Raw genomic sequence first — 15,620 nt, forward strand, 5'->3', positions numbered from 1 at the left:
AACAAATCATCGGGTTTGGTTGAAGTCTCTAGCGACGTTGTATTTGATGAGACTAATGGCTCTCCAAGAGAGCAAGTTGATCTTGATGACATAGATGAAGATGATGTTCCGACGGCCGCAATGCGCACGATGGTGATAGGTGATGTGCGACCACAAGAACAACAAGAGCAAGATCAGCCATCCTCCTCTACAATGGTGTATCCCCCAACTCAAGATGATGGACAGGTCCATCAAGAAGAGGCGCGTGATCAAGGGGGAGCACAAGAAGAACAAGTTGTGGAGGAAGAAGCACCACTGGCCCCTCCAACTCAAGTCCAAGCGACGATCCAAAGAAATCACCCCGTCGATCAGATTCTAGGTGATATCAGCAAGGGAGTAACGACTCGGTCACGTTTAGCAAATTTTTGTGAGCATTACTCGTTTGTCTCTTCTATTGAGCCTTTCAGGGTAGAAGAGGCCTTGCAGGATCCGGATTGGGTGTTGGCCATGCAGTAAGAGCTCAACAACTTCAAGAGGAATGAAGTTTGGAGCCTGGTGCCACGTCCAAAGAAAAATGTTGTGCGAACCAAGTGGGTGTTCCGCAACAAACAAGACGGGCATGGGGTGGTGACAAGAAACAAGGCTCGACTTGTGGCAAAAGGTTATGCCCAAGTCGCAGGTTTGGATTTCGAGGAGACTTTTGCTCCTGTGGCTAGGCTAGAGTCTATTAGAATATTATTAGCCTATGCCGCTCACCACTCTTTCAGGTTGTTTCAAATGGATGTGAAGAGCGCTTTCCTCAACGGACCAAAAAAGGAGGAGGTGTACGTGGAACAACCCCCTGGCTTTGAGGATGACAGCAGGGTGATGACTCAAAAGTTTGAGATGTCGATGATGGGCGAGTTGAACTACTTCCTTGGGTTCCAAGTTGAAGCGCCCCGATCCTTTGGGACTCAAATGTGATACAATTACTAGTCCTAGGAGGCTAGTAACCACATTCCTTACTTCAAATAGTACAGAGTTCGAATAAATGTTATTACAATACCAGAGTACAAGCTCGAGAGAGCCAGAAATACAAAGCGCAGTAGAAGATAAACTAGCCCAAGCCACAGGCAGAACTGGGTGAAGACACAACCCCCTCAATCAAGCATAGCAGAAAAGAAGTCTTCGGCTGCTGAAAACAATAAATAAATCTAGGTGAATACACTAGGTATTCCGCAAGCCCACCCCGCTCCCGTAAAGAGAAAGGGACCTATATCATACATATATTATATGGTGGAGTTGAAGTCACTCTTCTTTTTCTCAGAGAAAGACAGTAGTTTTAGGGTTTTCCTGAAGAAATAGAAATAACACGTTGCTTAACCACCACTGAGCTTCCCGCTCCCGTGGCACCATTTTCTCTTCCAAAGACACACTCACACATTTCCCTGTTCACGAAGGTTGTAAAAACACTAATTGTCATACCATGCCAGACTCGTCCATTCTAGTGGACACAGACTATTCGAATAGGTTTGAACTCTGCGCAAAGGGGTACACTTTACCCACTAGTCCGGCTCTGCGATCTCATGGCCAATGAGATCCGAATCCGAATCTCTTTCCTTCCTCGCACGTCCTAACCTTAACGGTTATACCGGAAGGAGTCAGGCCATCGCCATGTCCAAACCGGAGAAAACATTCCCCCTCCTTATCCTCCCGGTGCTCCCCAGCCTTCATAACCCTGGGGTTGGACCGTACGAGTTCAGATCGAGTGACTGCCCACACAGCCTCGAGTGGTTGTACTTTTCATGAGTACAGGTAGTGAAGGATGACAAACTGGTCCTTATATGAGGGGACAATCCTTCTGCTCACACCTAAACCAGCTGAGCCATCACCTTAGGCTCTCCCCTAAACCAGGGAGTCCCTGATCATCCCACTCACCAGGTGATGAGGGTGAATACCCTTCATCGCACACTTTTTGAAAACATCGTTTGGTCAAAACCACTGCCCCTTTTTCCCATCCCATATCTTGTGATCAAAAGATGTTTGTTAATGCGGGCTATCTCTCTGCTCACCATGCAATTAATTCCATCCCTTAATCCCGGCTTAGGTAGTGGTAGAGAGAATAGGTAAATTATGCATCAAGGGAAGGATGGACTTGCCTTCGTCGAAGCTTTCATGGCACAAAAGATTTATCTCGGAGGGGTCGGGTTCCTGCCCTTCTTCTGGAGCTATAGATTTCGGAGGATCGGATCCCTCTTCCGCTAACAAACACAGATAAGGAACAATACATCAATCATGGTGACTTGGTGGGGTGTGCCAATTATTATACCTTATTATTTTTGTGCCCTATAATTTATTTAAACTATTTTTGGTGCATAAAATATCAGCATATAAATATATATATGAAAATAGGAAAAGGAAATGGGAAAAGGAAAAAGAAAAAGGGTTTCTCAGCTAGCTGGGCCGGGGGGAGTTTTTGGCCTAGCCGAGCGCGAGCGCGCGCGCGCCCGCGTGGGCAGGCGGCCCACTCGGCCCGCCAGTGGGGGAGATGGCATGGGGATGGCGCGGGTCGGTGCCGTGGCGCGGGCCCACATGCCAGAGGGGGGGCTGACGGCGTGGAATGATGACAGTGGGGGGGGGGGGGGGGGGGGAGGGAGCCGGCTGGGGTTCGACCGCCGGAGAAATCCCACAGCGGTTCTCTGCTGGGAGCCCAGTTTTGCGACGAGGGAGTGGTGGCGAGGCACGGGCGCGGGTAGGGGCTCTCAAGGGTAGGTTCAATTCGGCCGGAGGGTGCATGGGGTGGCCGGTCCACGGCACGGTGGCGGGTGCTCGCGGCGGCAAGGTCGTCGGCGTGGCAGTCGAGCACAATAGGAGGTGGAAAAGGGTGTGGCATGACGTGTAGGAGTGGTGAACCTTGCGAGCCTACCCAATTGAGTGTTAGACTACCATAGGGTGGAAGGGGAGCTTACCGGAGCGGAGGGAGGGCGCGGCGGCGCTGGCTCAATCGAGCTTGGGGAAGGGGAGTGGGAGGTAGCCGAGGCTGGTGTGGGGAAGGCAGAGCTTGGGCGATCCTTTTTATAGGCGCCCGGGTAGGGGGAAGGGAGGAGGGGTGGCGAGCGCCGATGAGCTCGCCATGACGGTGGTGATGGCGCAAACTGGCGACGGGACGGCTCGGGCAGGCGGGGCGGGGGGGGGGGGGGGTGAAGGGACGGCTCGGGCACAGTGAGCGGGGGCGCATGGTGCCAACCGAGCTGGTGAGCGTGTTAATGGCGACGGGATGGGGCGGACAGTGGCCGGCGGTGAACGCGCCGGTGGCTTGGTCACGGGCGAGGGGAGGGAGAAGCTGACATGCGGGGCCGGGCTGCCAGCGGGAGCGGTGCGCGGGAGGGGAGCGCGGCTGACAGGTGGGGCCGGGGTGTCAGGCGCGGGCGTGCGATGCTGGGCTGCTTGGGCCGCGGGAGGGAGAGGGGGGAGGGCGGGCGCGCGAGAGGGGGGTGGCTTGGGCCGGAAGCGGCCCAGCCGAGGGGGGTTTCTTTCTCCTTTTTCTTTTCTTTTTCTATTTCTTAATCCTATTTTCTATTTCTAATTCTTTTATCTCCTTTTCTCTTGAACAAATAATTAGCTAAATAATCTTAGGTGCTAAAAATAATCTATGTGAGGTGCTTCTAACAATCAAAGTGTATGCATATGATGAGATGACCTATGGGATGGAGTTTAGGGAGAGATAAAAAAGGGTTAGGAGATTAGGATTCCAAACCTTGGGTTGAAATTTTGGGATGTTACACAAGTGAAGCAACTCAAAGACGGCACCTTCATCTCCCAAACAAAGTACACGCAAGACCTTCTTAAGAGGTTTGGGATGAAGGAAGCCAAGCCCGCGAAGACTCCAATGGGAACCGACGGGCATGTTGACCTCAACAAAGGAAGTAAGTCCGTTGATCAAAAGGCATACCGGTCTATAATAGGGTCATTACTTTATTTATGTGCTAGTAGACCGGATATTATGCTTAGCGTATGCATGTGTGCTAGATATCAATCCGACCCCAGGGAATGTCACCTTGTGGCCGTTAAGCGAATTCTTAGATATTTAGTTTCTACGCCTTGCTTCGGGATCTGGTATCCAAAGGGGTCTACCTTTGACTTGATTGGATACTCAGACTCCGTTTATGCTGGATGCAAGGTTGATAGGAAGAGTACATCAGGGACGTGCCAATTCCTAGGAAGGTCCCTAGTGTCTTGGAGTTCAAAGAAACAAACCTCCGTTGCCCTATCCACCGCTGAGGCTGAGTATGTTGCCGCAGGACAGTGTTGCGTGCAACTACTTTGGATGAGGCAAACCCTGCGGGACTTTGGCTACAATCTGAGCAAAGTCCCACTCCTATGTGACAATGAGAGTGCAATCCGCATGGCGGATAATCCTGTTGAACACAACCGCACTAAGCACATAGTCATCCAGCATCACTTTCTGAGAGACCACCAGCAAAAGGGAGATGTCGAGGTGTTCCATATTAGCACCGAGAACCAGCTAGCCGATATCTTTACCAAGCCGTTAGATGAGAAAACCTTTTGCAGGTTGCGTAGTGAGCTCAATGTCTTAGATTCGCGTAACTTGGATTGATCTATAACATACATGTGTTCTATGCCTTTGATCATGTTACTTTATGTATTTAAGTCCATTATTGTTTAGTTATGGTGCTCAAGTTGTGCAAGGGATCCCCGGACCTCACAAGTCCATGTGTGAATGATGCACATATTTAGGGGGAGATGTGCTACAACTTGACCCTTTGAGACTAATCTGTTTGTTTGAGTATACTTGATGTAGTCTCAAAGGTGCATTGAAAGGGAAAGGTGAACTTGGACGATGCAAAGACTTCCACTGCACTCCGGTATTAGTGTACTCACTCCCAAGTTCATACTTATGCTCTTATTGCCTTTTGCTCTTAATTGACATTTTTGGTGAGACAATGGGGTTAAAGGGCCAATAATGATCCCGTTTTGGTGCTTAATGCCAAAGGGGGAGAAATTAAGGCCAAAGCAAATGGATCAGCTACCACTTGTGAATTTTGAAAACAATAGAGTTAGAACTTTTGATTTGTCCAAAATACTCTTATTGCAAAATTTGGTCTCTTGTGGGGGAGAATTCATGATTATGGGGAAAAGGGGGAGTTTTTGGCTCTTGATCAATTTCACTCTTGGAATATCTCTCTTTATGCCCAAACAAGTGAGTTTGAATTAGAGATAGGAAAATGAATTTGATTGCAAAAACAAACCAAGTGGTGGCAAAGAATGATCCAAATATGCCAAATTATAGTAAAAAACAATTTGGTCCTTATTTGCATTGATGTTACACTTATTTTTGTTGTGTTGGCATAAATCACCAAAAAGGGGGAGATTGAAAGAGAAATGTGCCCTTGGGCCATTTCTATAATGTTTTGGTGATTAAGTGTCCAACACATAGTAAGTGAGTTGATTATGTGCCAAACAAGCAAGAAGTGCAAATCATGTAACAAGGTACGTTTCTAGACTTAGTACATTGTTTTGAGTACTAACATATATTGTCTAAGTGCTAGAAACAGAGAAAAGAAGAAAAGAAAAGAATTGCAAAAGACTTGGCTGGGTGCAGCCGAAGTCCAGCTCGGCCTGGCCCACCGGACAGTGTCCGGTGCGCCAGGCTGTCTCCGGTGAAAAGGCCGCTCTCGGGAAAAGTTTGGTGGCGTACGACTATTCACCGGACTGTCCGGTAGTGCACTGGACTGTCCGGTGAGCCAACGGTCGCCAGCGCAACGGTCGGTCGCGCAATCCGCGGGCGACGCGTGGCCCGCACCAATGGTCGGCAAGGGGCACCGGACTGTCCGGTGTGCACCGGACAGTGTCCGGTGCGCCAACGGGCCCGAAGCTGCAACGGTCGGGTGCGCCAGAAAAGGAAGGAGATTGCGCACCGGACAGCTACAGTGACTGTCCGACAGAAGGCAAGTTTGGCCTTCCTTGTTTGCCTCCAACGGCTCCTAGCTGCCTTGGGGCTATAAAAGGGACCCCTAGTCGCATGGAGGAGCAACCCAAGCTTACAAGAAACATTCTAAGACTCCAAGACTCCAACTTCACGCATTCGATTCTTTGAGATAGTGACTTGAGCTCCATTTGAGTTGTGAACTCCGTGCGTTGTGTTTTGAGCTCAAGTTGTGACTTGTGTGCGTGATTGTGCTGTGGATTTGAGTCTTGTGTGTGTTGCTCATCCCAACCTTACTCCGTGCTTTCTTTGTGATCAATCTTGTAAGGGCGAGAGGCTCCAACTTGTGGAGATTCCTCGCAAACGGGAAAAGGATATAAGGAAGAAAAGTCGTGGTATTCAAGTTGATCATTGGATCACTTGAAAGGGGTTGAGTGCAACCCTCGTCCATTGGGACGCCACAACGTGGAAGTAGACAAGTGTTACTTAGCCGAACCACGGGATAAAATCGCGTGTCTCTTGTGTTGCTTTCTCTGTGATTGTTTTATTCACAAGAACTCGCGTCAAAGCCACTTAATCATACTAACTCTCTCATAATTAAGTTTTGTGGCTATTTAGTCTTTATTTTTATAGATCACCTATTCACCCCCTCTAGGTGCTCTCATTAACTATTGTTAGCAATTAGATGAATGGATGGTGTTACTAGAATCCAATTACTAGAATTTTAGCAATTAGTTTATGAACCACAGTCTGCATGCATCTAGTGAATTTGTAGGAATTGAGTCTGCATACACGGTTCTCTAACCATAATATATATATATGCGCATAGTACATATACACAGTAAATCAATCATCCTTTAATTGAAAAGTATGAAGCATTAATTAAGATATAAGGCCTTAGACCCTGTTTGTTTCGGATTATAATCTCTCCAGATTATATAATTTAGTGTAAATAATCCAGCAGGTAAACAAACACCTAGATTATGAGTTCAGATTATATAATCTAAAGCTCATATTATGATAATATCATAATCTCCTCAAGAGTAGCTTATTTGAGATTATTTTTTGGCAAAAGACCCACTACCTATGGTTATGTAAATAGAAATTATAATATATGTCATTCTTCTTTTCTCACCTCAAATAAACAAACAAGGATACTATTGTCTTTATGAAAAATCTACATTTATATAATCTAGACTACCAAACAGCTACATATAGATTATAATTTATCTAGATTATAATCTAGATCATATAATTTAGATTATAATCCAGATTATATAATCTATAAGCTGAAACAAATAGGACCTTAGATACACTCCTTGATACTGAACTATGTCTTAGGTGTGTTTTATATTTGGAGAACCGATGGAGTGGTGGTATTTCTATATTCTAAACACGGAAGGAAACATGCTCAGCTAGGGTGTCCACGTCGTCGCTTTTGTTAACAACCGTTGGATCATCAACCAACGGTAGCCGGTCCAACCTTTTCACTTTTCACTGCAACGTCGTGATGCTTCCAGGTTTTTCTTCCTCCCACTGCACGGTTCGGCAGCCGTCTCTCTCTCCTACTGAAATCCTTATCTCTCGCCGCCTAGCTTCACCCGCACATGCCCACCGTCGTTCGTGTCGCCCACCTGCAGCCCCGCCTCTCTCTTCCTTCCTCCTTGCACCACGCTACTTGATGTGTCCCTGCACGGTCGAGTCATGGCACCATCGCCGTCGGGAGCAGCGACTGTGGTTCCTCAGTGTCCCTGCTCCCCTGCGCTTTGTCCTAGGGTTGCGTGGTGGGGAGGAGAAAAGGTACCAGCGGAAGATGGCGCTGCCGCAACGACAAAGATGGGAGCGGTTAGCCATGGAGTGGGATGTGCAGAGGCGGAGGTGAGATAACTAGAGCATAAGAAATTGAACGGCTTCTTCTCCATCCCATTTCCCTTCGTTTGCCTACTCCCTTCACCGCATACGGATAGGCCCTCAAGGTGATTTGCTTCTTCTCCCCATACCAAATCCTAAGTCCTGAAGCATCTACAGGGGAATGATAATACGATCAGCTAAGCAAGGTCATAGGTTAGGTCTAGCTTCGACGGATTAGACGAGGAAGCCGCAGCAGACCTTGGCATGAACATGATGTCTGATCTGAAACTCGCGCTTAGGAATGAAAAACTAAAGCAAGCTGCCAGTTGAATGTAACCCGCAGAACTACAAAACGCGGCAACATTTGTGGATAGACTTCAGATCGAGACTTCAAAGGTTTTTTTTGTTTCATAGATCTGGGACAAACATCATAATATTTGATTGGCTACTCAGTTACTAAAAAAATATGCATGCTAACTTGACTGTTGAGACAGGAACTTCTGTTTTTGGTAATAAAGGCATTCATCACGTCGTTCTTTGTGCAGAATTTAATCTTCACCATTCATATGGGCTGTAGGACTAGGTCTGTAGCAAAAAAAATGTATGAAATTAGATACTATATATGCCATGATCTTTCACAGATTGTAGAACCATGAAGGGATACAATATATATAGCTAAAATTTCAGAAAATGCTACATCTATTCTAGGTACATCAACCTTTTGATTAGTATAGGTCCTTGCACGCTAATGTGGCGATGGTTGTGGTGGTTGTGACTGCAAGCTGAAGGACTCCATGTCGCACATACACATGCGGGACACGGGACTTTGCTAGGAGTGGGAGTGATTTTCATGGCCAGCGACAGTCAGCAGAGGTAATGTTTCTGTAACAATTTTTTATAAGACAATTTTTTATAGCATTATAAATCAGCGTTAGCATTGCAGTAATATTATGTGCTTATAACTTGTCATTAGCCATAAAGCTTATGTTTTTGCTGTTCAGTCTATGCTAGCCTTTTGGAAGGGCAACAAGTTTAATGGTTGCATTTCATTCATTCTTTATCAAATATATAATGCATGATGTGGATCGTGACATAATGTGGCTCCAACGGGATTTGTACATCTACACATGCAATCTTTTTTTATACATGACATATATTTTTAAATTAGGGCCAGTAATACCAGGGTTCAAGGTTCTTATGGATGGAGAGAAGATACCAAAATATAAACAGGAGGTTGAAGCCACTATCTGATGAAATGATCAAGTGTTGCGCATATAAATCATGTTTTGATTTTTTTTCCATTGTGTTTGGTTTTGGATATTGTTTTTTTGCTGTTATTCTTTATTGTCAGACTATAGGTCAAGGCCACTTCCTCATGAAATGATCAAGTGTTTCACATATAAACCCTATTCTAAAATTCTTCTCTATTGTGTTTGGTGTTTGATATAGTTTTTTTTGTTTGCTCCTTTTTTTATTCCTAACTTGCCATCAACTATATGTAAGTGATTTTACTTCTGCCCATGTACGCTAGAGAACATACACACTGTCTCTTGTACATATATGACTTAATGAGACAAAGACTACCGAGGGAGTCAACATTTGAAAATGATCTTCTAGAGGTACAAAAATTATTGTTTTGTTTTGGTTTCCATCTTATGCACTGAGGTCATAAGAGAATATATAGCTTGATATTGTCACCTCTTTGAATGAAACCTTAAATCTAGAATCGTGTTTTTTAAATAATAAAACTTTTCCTAAACGTTGAGGTTTTTAGTGCATGAAAGTGTAAATGTTGGTCTTATGTTACTCTATTCAAGAAGTGCATTATCTTTTTTGTTGCTTGTGGTTCCTGAATTGAATCAGTTGTTATTTGGACAGTTATATGTATCAAATTGCATGTCCTGATATATGTATTTTAATGAGAATTTTGGTTAATGCAGCTCCATAAGCGCACCAATGAAATTAGAATTGAGAATGAGTTGCTTAGGTCATAAGAGAATATATAGCTTGATATTTTCACCTCTTTAAATGAAACCTTAAATCTAGCACCGTGTTCCTTAAATAATAAAACTTTTCCTAAGCGTTGAGGTTTTTAGTGCATGACAGTGTAAATGTTGGTCTTATGTTACTCTATTCAAGAACTATATTATCTTTTTGTTGCTTGTGGTTCCTGAATTAAATCAGTTGTTATTTGGACAGTTATATTCTATGTGCTATCAGATACATTTCTATTATTTCTCTAGATTAGAACCTGATCACATAATTTCCTTCTAAAACTCTGTTCTCAAATGCTCTGAATCTGGTAAAAGTCCTTTGTTTGTGCTGCCTTGTGATTTGTTACTTTGAAAATATCTATGTTAATATACACTGTTTTGCCTTTGTTTGTGCTGGCACCTTCATATCTTGCTCTCAGCAGAAAAAAACATAGAGAAAAGCACAAACGCTTAATTATGTTTAATATGCAGTATCCTTCCAACATTGATGAGCTTGACATCATTGACAGTTTCTGCAACAATTTGTTTAACTGTCAACATATATGCAAAATAGTTAAATGGTATTCTTCACTGAAGAGTTATTATGCTTCTTTCCTACATAAATTTTCTCTCATACTATATTTATAAAAACGAAAATATGCTCTGGAGTGATAACAACAACTTTAGGTTTACTATTTTTATTGTTTTGCCCAAATAATCATTTTGTTTTATTTTCTTCACACAAATTCCTAAATTTCCGAATAGCCACCATACACTGACTAACCAACATACACTATTAAATACTGCAAGAACAATACTAAAAAATGAGACTCATATCTTATTACATACTCCCTTCATCCCAAAATATAATTCATTTTAGACTAATGATGCATTCATCAAGTAATACATGAATGTATTTTGCATATATGTCTATATTCATTATCATTAAATGAATGTTGACGGAAAAAATGAGCTAGAAAGAACTATGTTTTGGGACGGAAGGAGTATTTCTTATATTGCATATTTATATATAAAAGGACATATCAACAACCAACATCATGTGATTTTAGTGACCTTTTAAATACATGTATGTACCGCTCACCCATTGCTATTTAACGCTTGCAGGAAACTCCCACTGATAAAGATAAAGAGAAAGCTTCCTCTTCAATCTCCTCCAAAGAGGTAAGCTTCTACATAGGTTCCTCATATCCATCAAGCATGTTAACTGCACGTGCATATATTTTTACACACTGCATAATTGTACTTCACTACATAATGATTGACAAGATTATTAAAATCCTACCTTTCATTTAATAGGTTCAAACAAGGATCATTCATAATCAAAGATTCCACAGACCAAAAGACGAGGAATGATATATGCAACCACACGAAACTAACTGAGATTCAACCATTGTATGCATTGCACCACCTTTTGTTATCGATCCTACCCTTTTGTAACTAAATATAATGCTCGCAAGTATAAACAACCCTTCCTATGTGGTACTAAACACCAAGATCAGTTTATGTGATGTAGGACCAGTTTTCCTATGTGGTATTAAACACCAGGATTAGTTTATGTGATGTAGGATCAATTTTCCTATGTGGTACTAAACACCAGTATCAGATTATGTGATGTAGGATCAGTTTCCGTGGCGCAGCTCATATCTATTTGGGCTGATGGCTTATTAAGAAGACATGATAACTATGTACGTTATCAGTTTGTAACTAAGCACAACGCAAACCTCCAGATCGTACTAACTACTTATTAAAGACATTTCATACTTACTGTTCCTTTTTAATTTTGGTAAAGGTCATATAACCTGGCGCGCGCTAGGCGCGCGTCAACTACTAGTCCCCTAAATCAACGGTCGAAGTTCAATTCAATGCGAGGAAACCTTTGTGCTCATTGGGCAACTTGCCTTCGATTCCGCAAACAACTCACCCCATCGGTGCTTGATTTCACGTGCTCCAGATGGTCCTCGAGGCCAGAGATAGAGATCGTAGCCTCTTGGGTGAATCATCCGCGACCCTAAGTCCAAGACCGCCGTCCTTGCCGCTAAAATCTCGCCACCCTTTCGCACCTCGCCACCGATGGTTGTTTTCGCGCGCGACTAAAACACTGGATGTTCAAATGGCTGCCGGATGCCTCTCGTTTTTCAATGCTCACGCAACTACTCAAACATGCAAACATGTTGTTTATCTCGCGGTTTTGCACGCCACCGTTGAGGTCAGTCTTATTTGAAGTTTTTGGCTACACCACATGTTTTGGAGTAGAGACGGCAATAGAGACCTAATTCTCGATTCCCGCGGAGAATTCCCCTTAGGCCCCGTTTGTTTCGTTGGAATTCAATTCCATTTTAATAATTATAATTTAGACAAAACTAATTAAGTTCATATATTTATATATGTAATATATTTGTATATTATCCTAAATCATACGAGAGAGATAATTTTATACTACATTTATGTTATAGCGAAGCAAATATAAGATTGTGCTATAAGTTGTACATCGGAAAAATAACATGTAAATATATAGAATCAATTTTCATCTCTCACCCCATGAATTTGAGATAGGCTTATATGATAACTTTGGAAAGTGGTGGAATGTCACATTCTAAAAAAATAGCATATTCTATTAGTAAGATTCCAATTCCTCAAAATGAAAGGAAACAAACGGGACCTTAGGGGACGGGTATGCGAGCAATTTAGTCTCCACAGGAATCGAGACGGGAAAATTTAGTCCCTATCAAATTCGCGAGGACGGGGATAAGCAACAATGTCTGTCTCCGTTCCCTGTTGACTTGTTAAAATCACACTAAAAATTTCAATATATAGTTTATTATAAAATGACAAATTAAACTTTAATATAGATCTCTCTTATAATTTTAGTTTTTGCTTGTTCAATTTAATATTGATTTTTATATAATTAATTTAAATTTGCCTTTAAACAGTGCACTTATTAGTGAAGACGGATTCCCCTAAATTCTTTGACGGGAACAGATACGGGAGAAAAGGCTCCTCATAAGTGTTTGTCGAGACAGGAACGAGGATGGAGAGCCATTCCTCGATGAAAAATTCTCGGTTGCCATTCCTATTGTGGACAGATTCGCTAGGTCCATGTCCACCCCGACTTTCATTAAGGCCTTGTTCGTTTACGTCGGATTGCACCCGAAATTGTTACAGCTAATCAAAGTTTATATAAATTAGAGAAGGAATCCGGTTAAGAATCGTTCCGGCCCACCAATCCGGCACAAACGAACAAGACCTAAAGTGCAAAAAAAAAAGTGAGGCGCCACAAACTACATCCCAATGAATGTAACAAGAAGACATCACATGTCACAGAGCAAACTGAAATTTTTATTTCATTGCATGGTACCTTCACCATTGCATTAGTAATGCAACACATTACAACCAAGTTACTTGGAGCCGCACGGTGACAAGAACGATAAAATGCTACCTTTATTCTTCTCTTGCGCCTCGAGAATTGTGCGATGTAGCATCGCGTTGTCTTTGCTGAGAGCATTGATCTCAGTCATCTTTTCCTCCAACGCCGCCTTCAGTTTCCCTTTCTCACCGTCCTTGCCAGCAATGTGATTCTCGAGTTCCTCGATTTTTAACTTGAGCTTGTTACCTTCGACCTTCTCGGACACTAGTGCTTTCTGGACAGAGTTCTTCTCGTCGTTCAGGCGCGACTGCTTGGCATCAAGTTCGTCGCAGGACGCTTGCAGCTGTGACACAGAGAGCCGGATCCTCGCCAGCTCATCCTTCAGCCTGTCAGCCTCTGCATCTTTGTTGCGCGCTGCTTTCTCGGCCGCTTCCTTGCTGGCGTGGATTTCCTCTATCTTCCTCCTGAGGTTCTCTATTTCTGCCATGAACTTGGCCTTCTCAGCGTCACATGACCTCACAACTGTCTCCCTCGCCTCTGCCGATGCAGCCAAGTCCATCTTGAGGCGCTTAACCTCTAATTCAGCCATGGCATGCCTCTGCTCCGCTATTAAAATCTCCAAACGGAGCTTATCCTTTTCGCCCTCCACCAGATCCTTCTTGGTTTGGATTTCCTCCACCTTCCTCTTAAGATCCTCCAGTTCCTTCGTGGTCTTTGCTTTCTCGGCACCAAATGCTTTTGTAGCCGCCTCCTTTGCCTCCACCAATGCTCCCAGTTCCATCTTAAGGCTCTCAGCCTCTGCTTCGGACATGCTTTGTTTGTGCTGTGCGGTCAAAACCTCCAGCTGAAGCTTGTCGTTTTCAGCCTCCAGCAAACCCTTGTTGGTCTGCAATTCCTCTAGCTTCTTCTCAAGGTCATCCAGTTCCTTCAGGATCTCTGCCTTCTCAGCATCGAACTCCCTCGTAAGGATCTGCTTGGCCTCCTCTACTGCCCCCAATTCCATCCTGACGCTCTTAATCTCTCCTTCAAATAGGCTACGCTCTTGCTCTGCACTCGAAATCTTTGACCGAAGCTCCTGGTTCTGACTCTCTACCAAATCCCTGTTGGCCTTGATCTCCTCGATTGTCCTCTTAAGGTTGTCCATTTCCTCCATGATTTCTGCCTTCTCAGCTTCAGATGCCCTTGCAGCTGCCTCCTTCGCCTCCACCACTGAACACACTACTTGTTTAATGCACTTAACCTCTGCTTCAGACTGTCTATATTTCTCCTGTGCTGTGAGAATCTCAGACTGAAGCTTACTGTTTTCTCCCTCCACTAAATCCTTATTAGCTTCGATTTCCTTCAGCTTCCTCTGTAGTTCCTCTAATTCATTGGTGATTTCTGCTTTTTGTACGTCGAAAGCCTTGGCAGCCGCCTCCTTCGCCTCCAACAACCCACTCAGTTCCTTCTTGAGCCTCTCAATCTCTGCTTCAGACATGTTTTGCTTTTCAGCTGCGATCAAAGCCTCGGACCGAAGCTTGTCATTCTCGCTCTCTGTCAAATCCTTGATGGCCAGCATTTCCTCCAGCCTCATCTTGAGATCCTCCGATTCTAGCGTGATTTTCTCTCTCTCGTCGTTGAATTCCTTGGCAGCTGCCTCCTTTGCCTCCGCCAGCGCGCCTAATTCCTTCGTCAGCCTCTCAACCTCCGCTGCAGACTTGCTACACTTTTCCTCCGCAACCAAAACCTCCGACTGAAGCTTATCATTTTCAGCCTTCAAGCTTCTCCCCACCTCTTCCTTGTGGCTTGAGATCGCCTTTGCCTCCTCCAGTTGCTTCTCCAGCTTGGCCTTCTCGCCCATCAGCTGGGTAATTTTGTGCTCCAGTTCCCACACCCTGTCCCCAAGTGTGGAGACCTGGTGCGATAGGGTCCTCACCCTGTCATCTGTGAAGAGATCTGCAACACACGTACGGTACATTTTAGAGAAGAGAGCTGGTACTACACACACCACCGCGCAGATAAAGAAAAGGAAAGATGATGACTTGGCGCACACCCGCAAACCAAGGCGATGTCGGCGAAGACATGTCTGTCGGTTGCCGCTGTTGTCACACACTCTTCTGAGAAATGGAAGACGCTTTGCTGTGCACCAGTCCCGGAGCAGAGGAATATATATACACCTGCAGACCTGCTGAAGCCTGAAGCTGCCTCAGCTGAGGTCTGAGGATAAAGTGTCCATGACTCCATGAGCCAGAGGGAAGAAACGTGGGGAGAGACAAGGGATGGAGTGTGGATGCAGGGAGAGATGGAGTGTCGGTGGGGAAGAGGGATGGGTACATATAGGTTTTGTTTGATATAAGAACATTGAAAAAGGTGAAGAATCTCTGTGGCAAGAATGAATCAGTACAATGCAGAAGGATGAAGAAAGAAACGAACGATATCTCATGGATCGCAATTCGCAAGGCAACTTTTATGTACTTTTTGCAACAGTGCTTGGACAACAGTTTCGCAAGTGTATTTTATACTTTTA

At 44.2% G+C, this 15,620-nt stretch overlaps 1 protein-coding gene and 1 long non-coding RNA gene across 2 annotated transcripts; one reads left to right on the top strand and one right to left on the bottom strand.

Moving 5' to 3' along the window:
• Positions 1-7,484: 7,484 nt before the first annotated feature.
• On the top strand, positions 7,485-11,459 carry LOC103640972 (uncharacterized). The gene is made up of 3 exons (XR_002265796.1): positions 7,485-8,629; positions 10,855-10,911; positions 11,047-11,459. It is a non-coding gene; the product is annotated as an uncharacterized lncRNA (long non-coding RNA).
• Positions 11,460-13,066: 1,607 nt separating this feature from the next.
• Positions 13,067-15,211, bottom strand: LOC100274691 (uncharacterized). The gene is made up of 2 exons (NM_001149005.3): positions 15,147-15,211; positions 13,067-15,049 (listed from the first exon to the last, which is right to left on the bottom strand). The coding sequence occupies exons 1-2, from the start codon at positions 15,175-15,177 to the stop codon at positions 13,146-13,148; spliced, it is 1,935 nt and encodes a 644-aa protein (NP_001142477.2). The 5' UTR covers positions 15,178-15,211; the 3' UTR covers positions 13,067-13,145.
• Between the last annotated feature and the right edge of the window lie 409 nt (positions 15,212-15,620).

This window comes from Zea mays, chromosome 10 (genome assembly GCF_902167145.1).
Source record: "Zea mays cultivar B73 chromosome 10, Zm-B73-REFERENCE-NAM-5.0, whole genome shotgun sequence".
In the NCBI taxonomy this organism is placed as follows: domain Eukaryota; kingdom Viridiplantae; phylum Streptophyta; class Magnoliopsida; order Poales; family Poaceae; genus Zea; species Zea mays.

Coding starts and splice junctions, on each gene's coding strand:
- LOC100274691 (NM_001149005.3), bottom strand. CDS start 15,177: ATGTCTTCGCCGACATCGCCTTGGTTTGCGG. Junction 15,050..15,146: donor GACATCGCCTTGGTTTGCGG/GTGTGCGCCAAG, acceptor CGTGTGTTGCAG/ATCTCTTCACAGATGACAGG.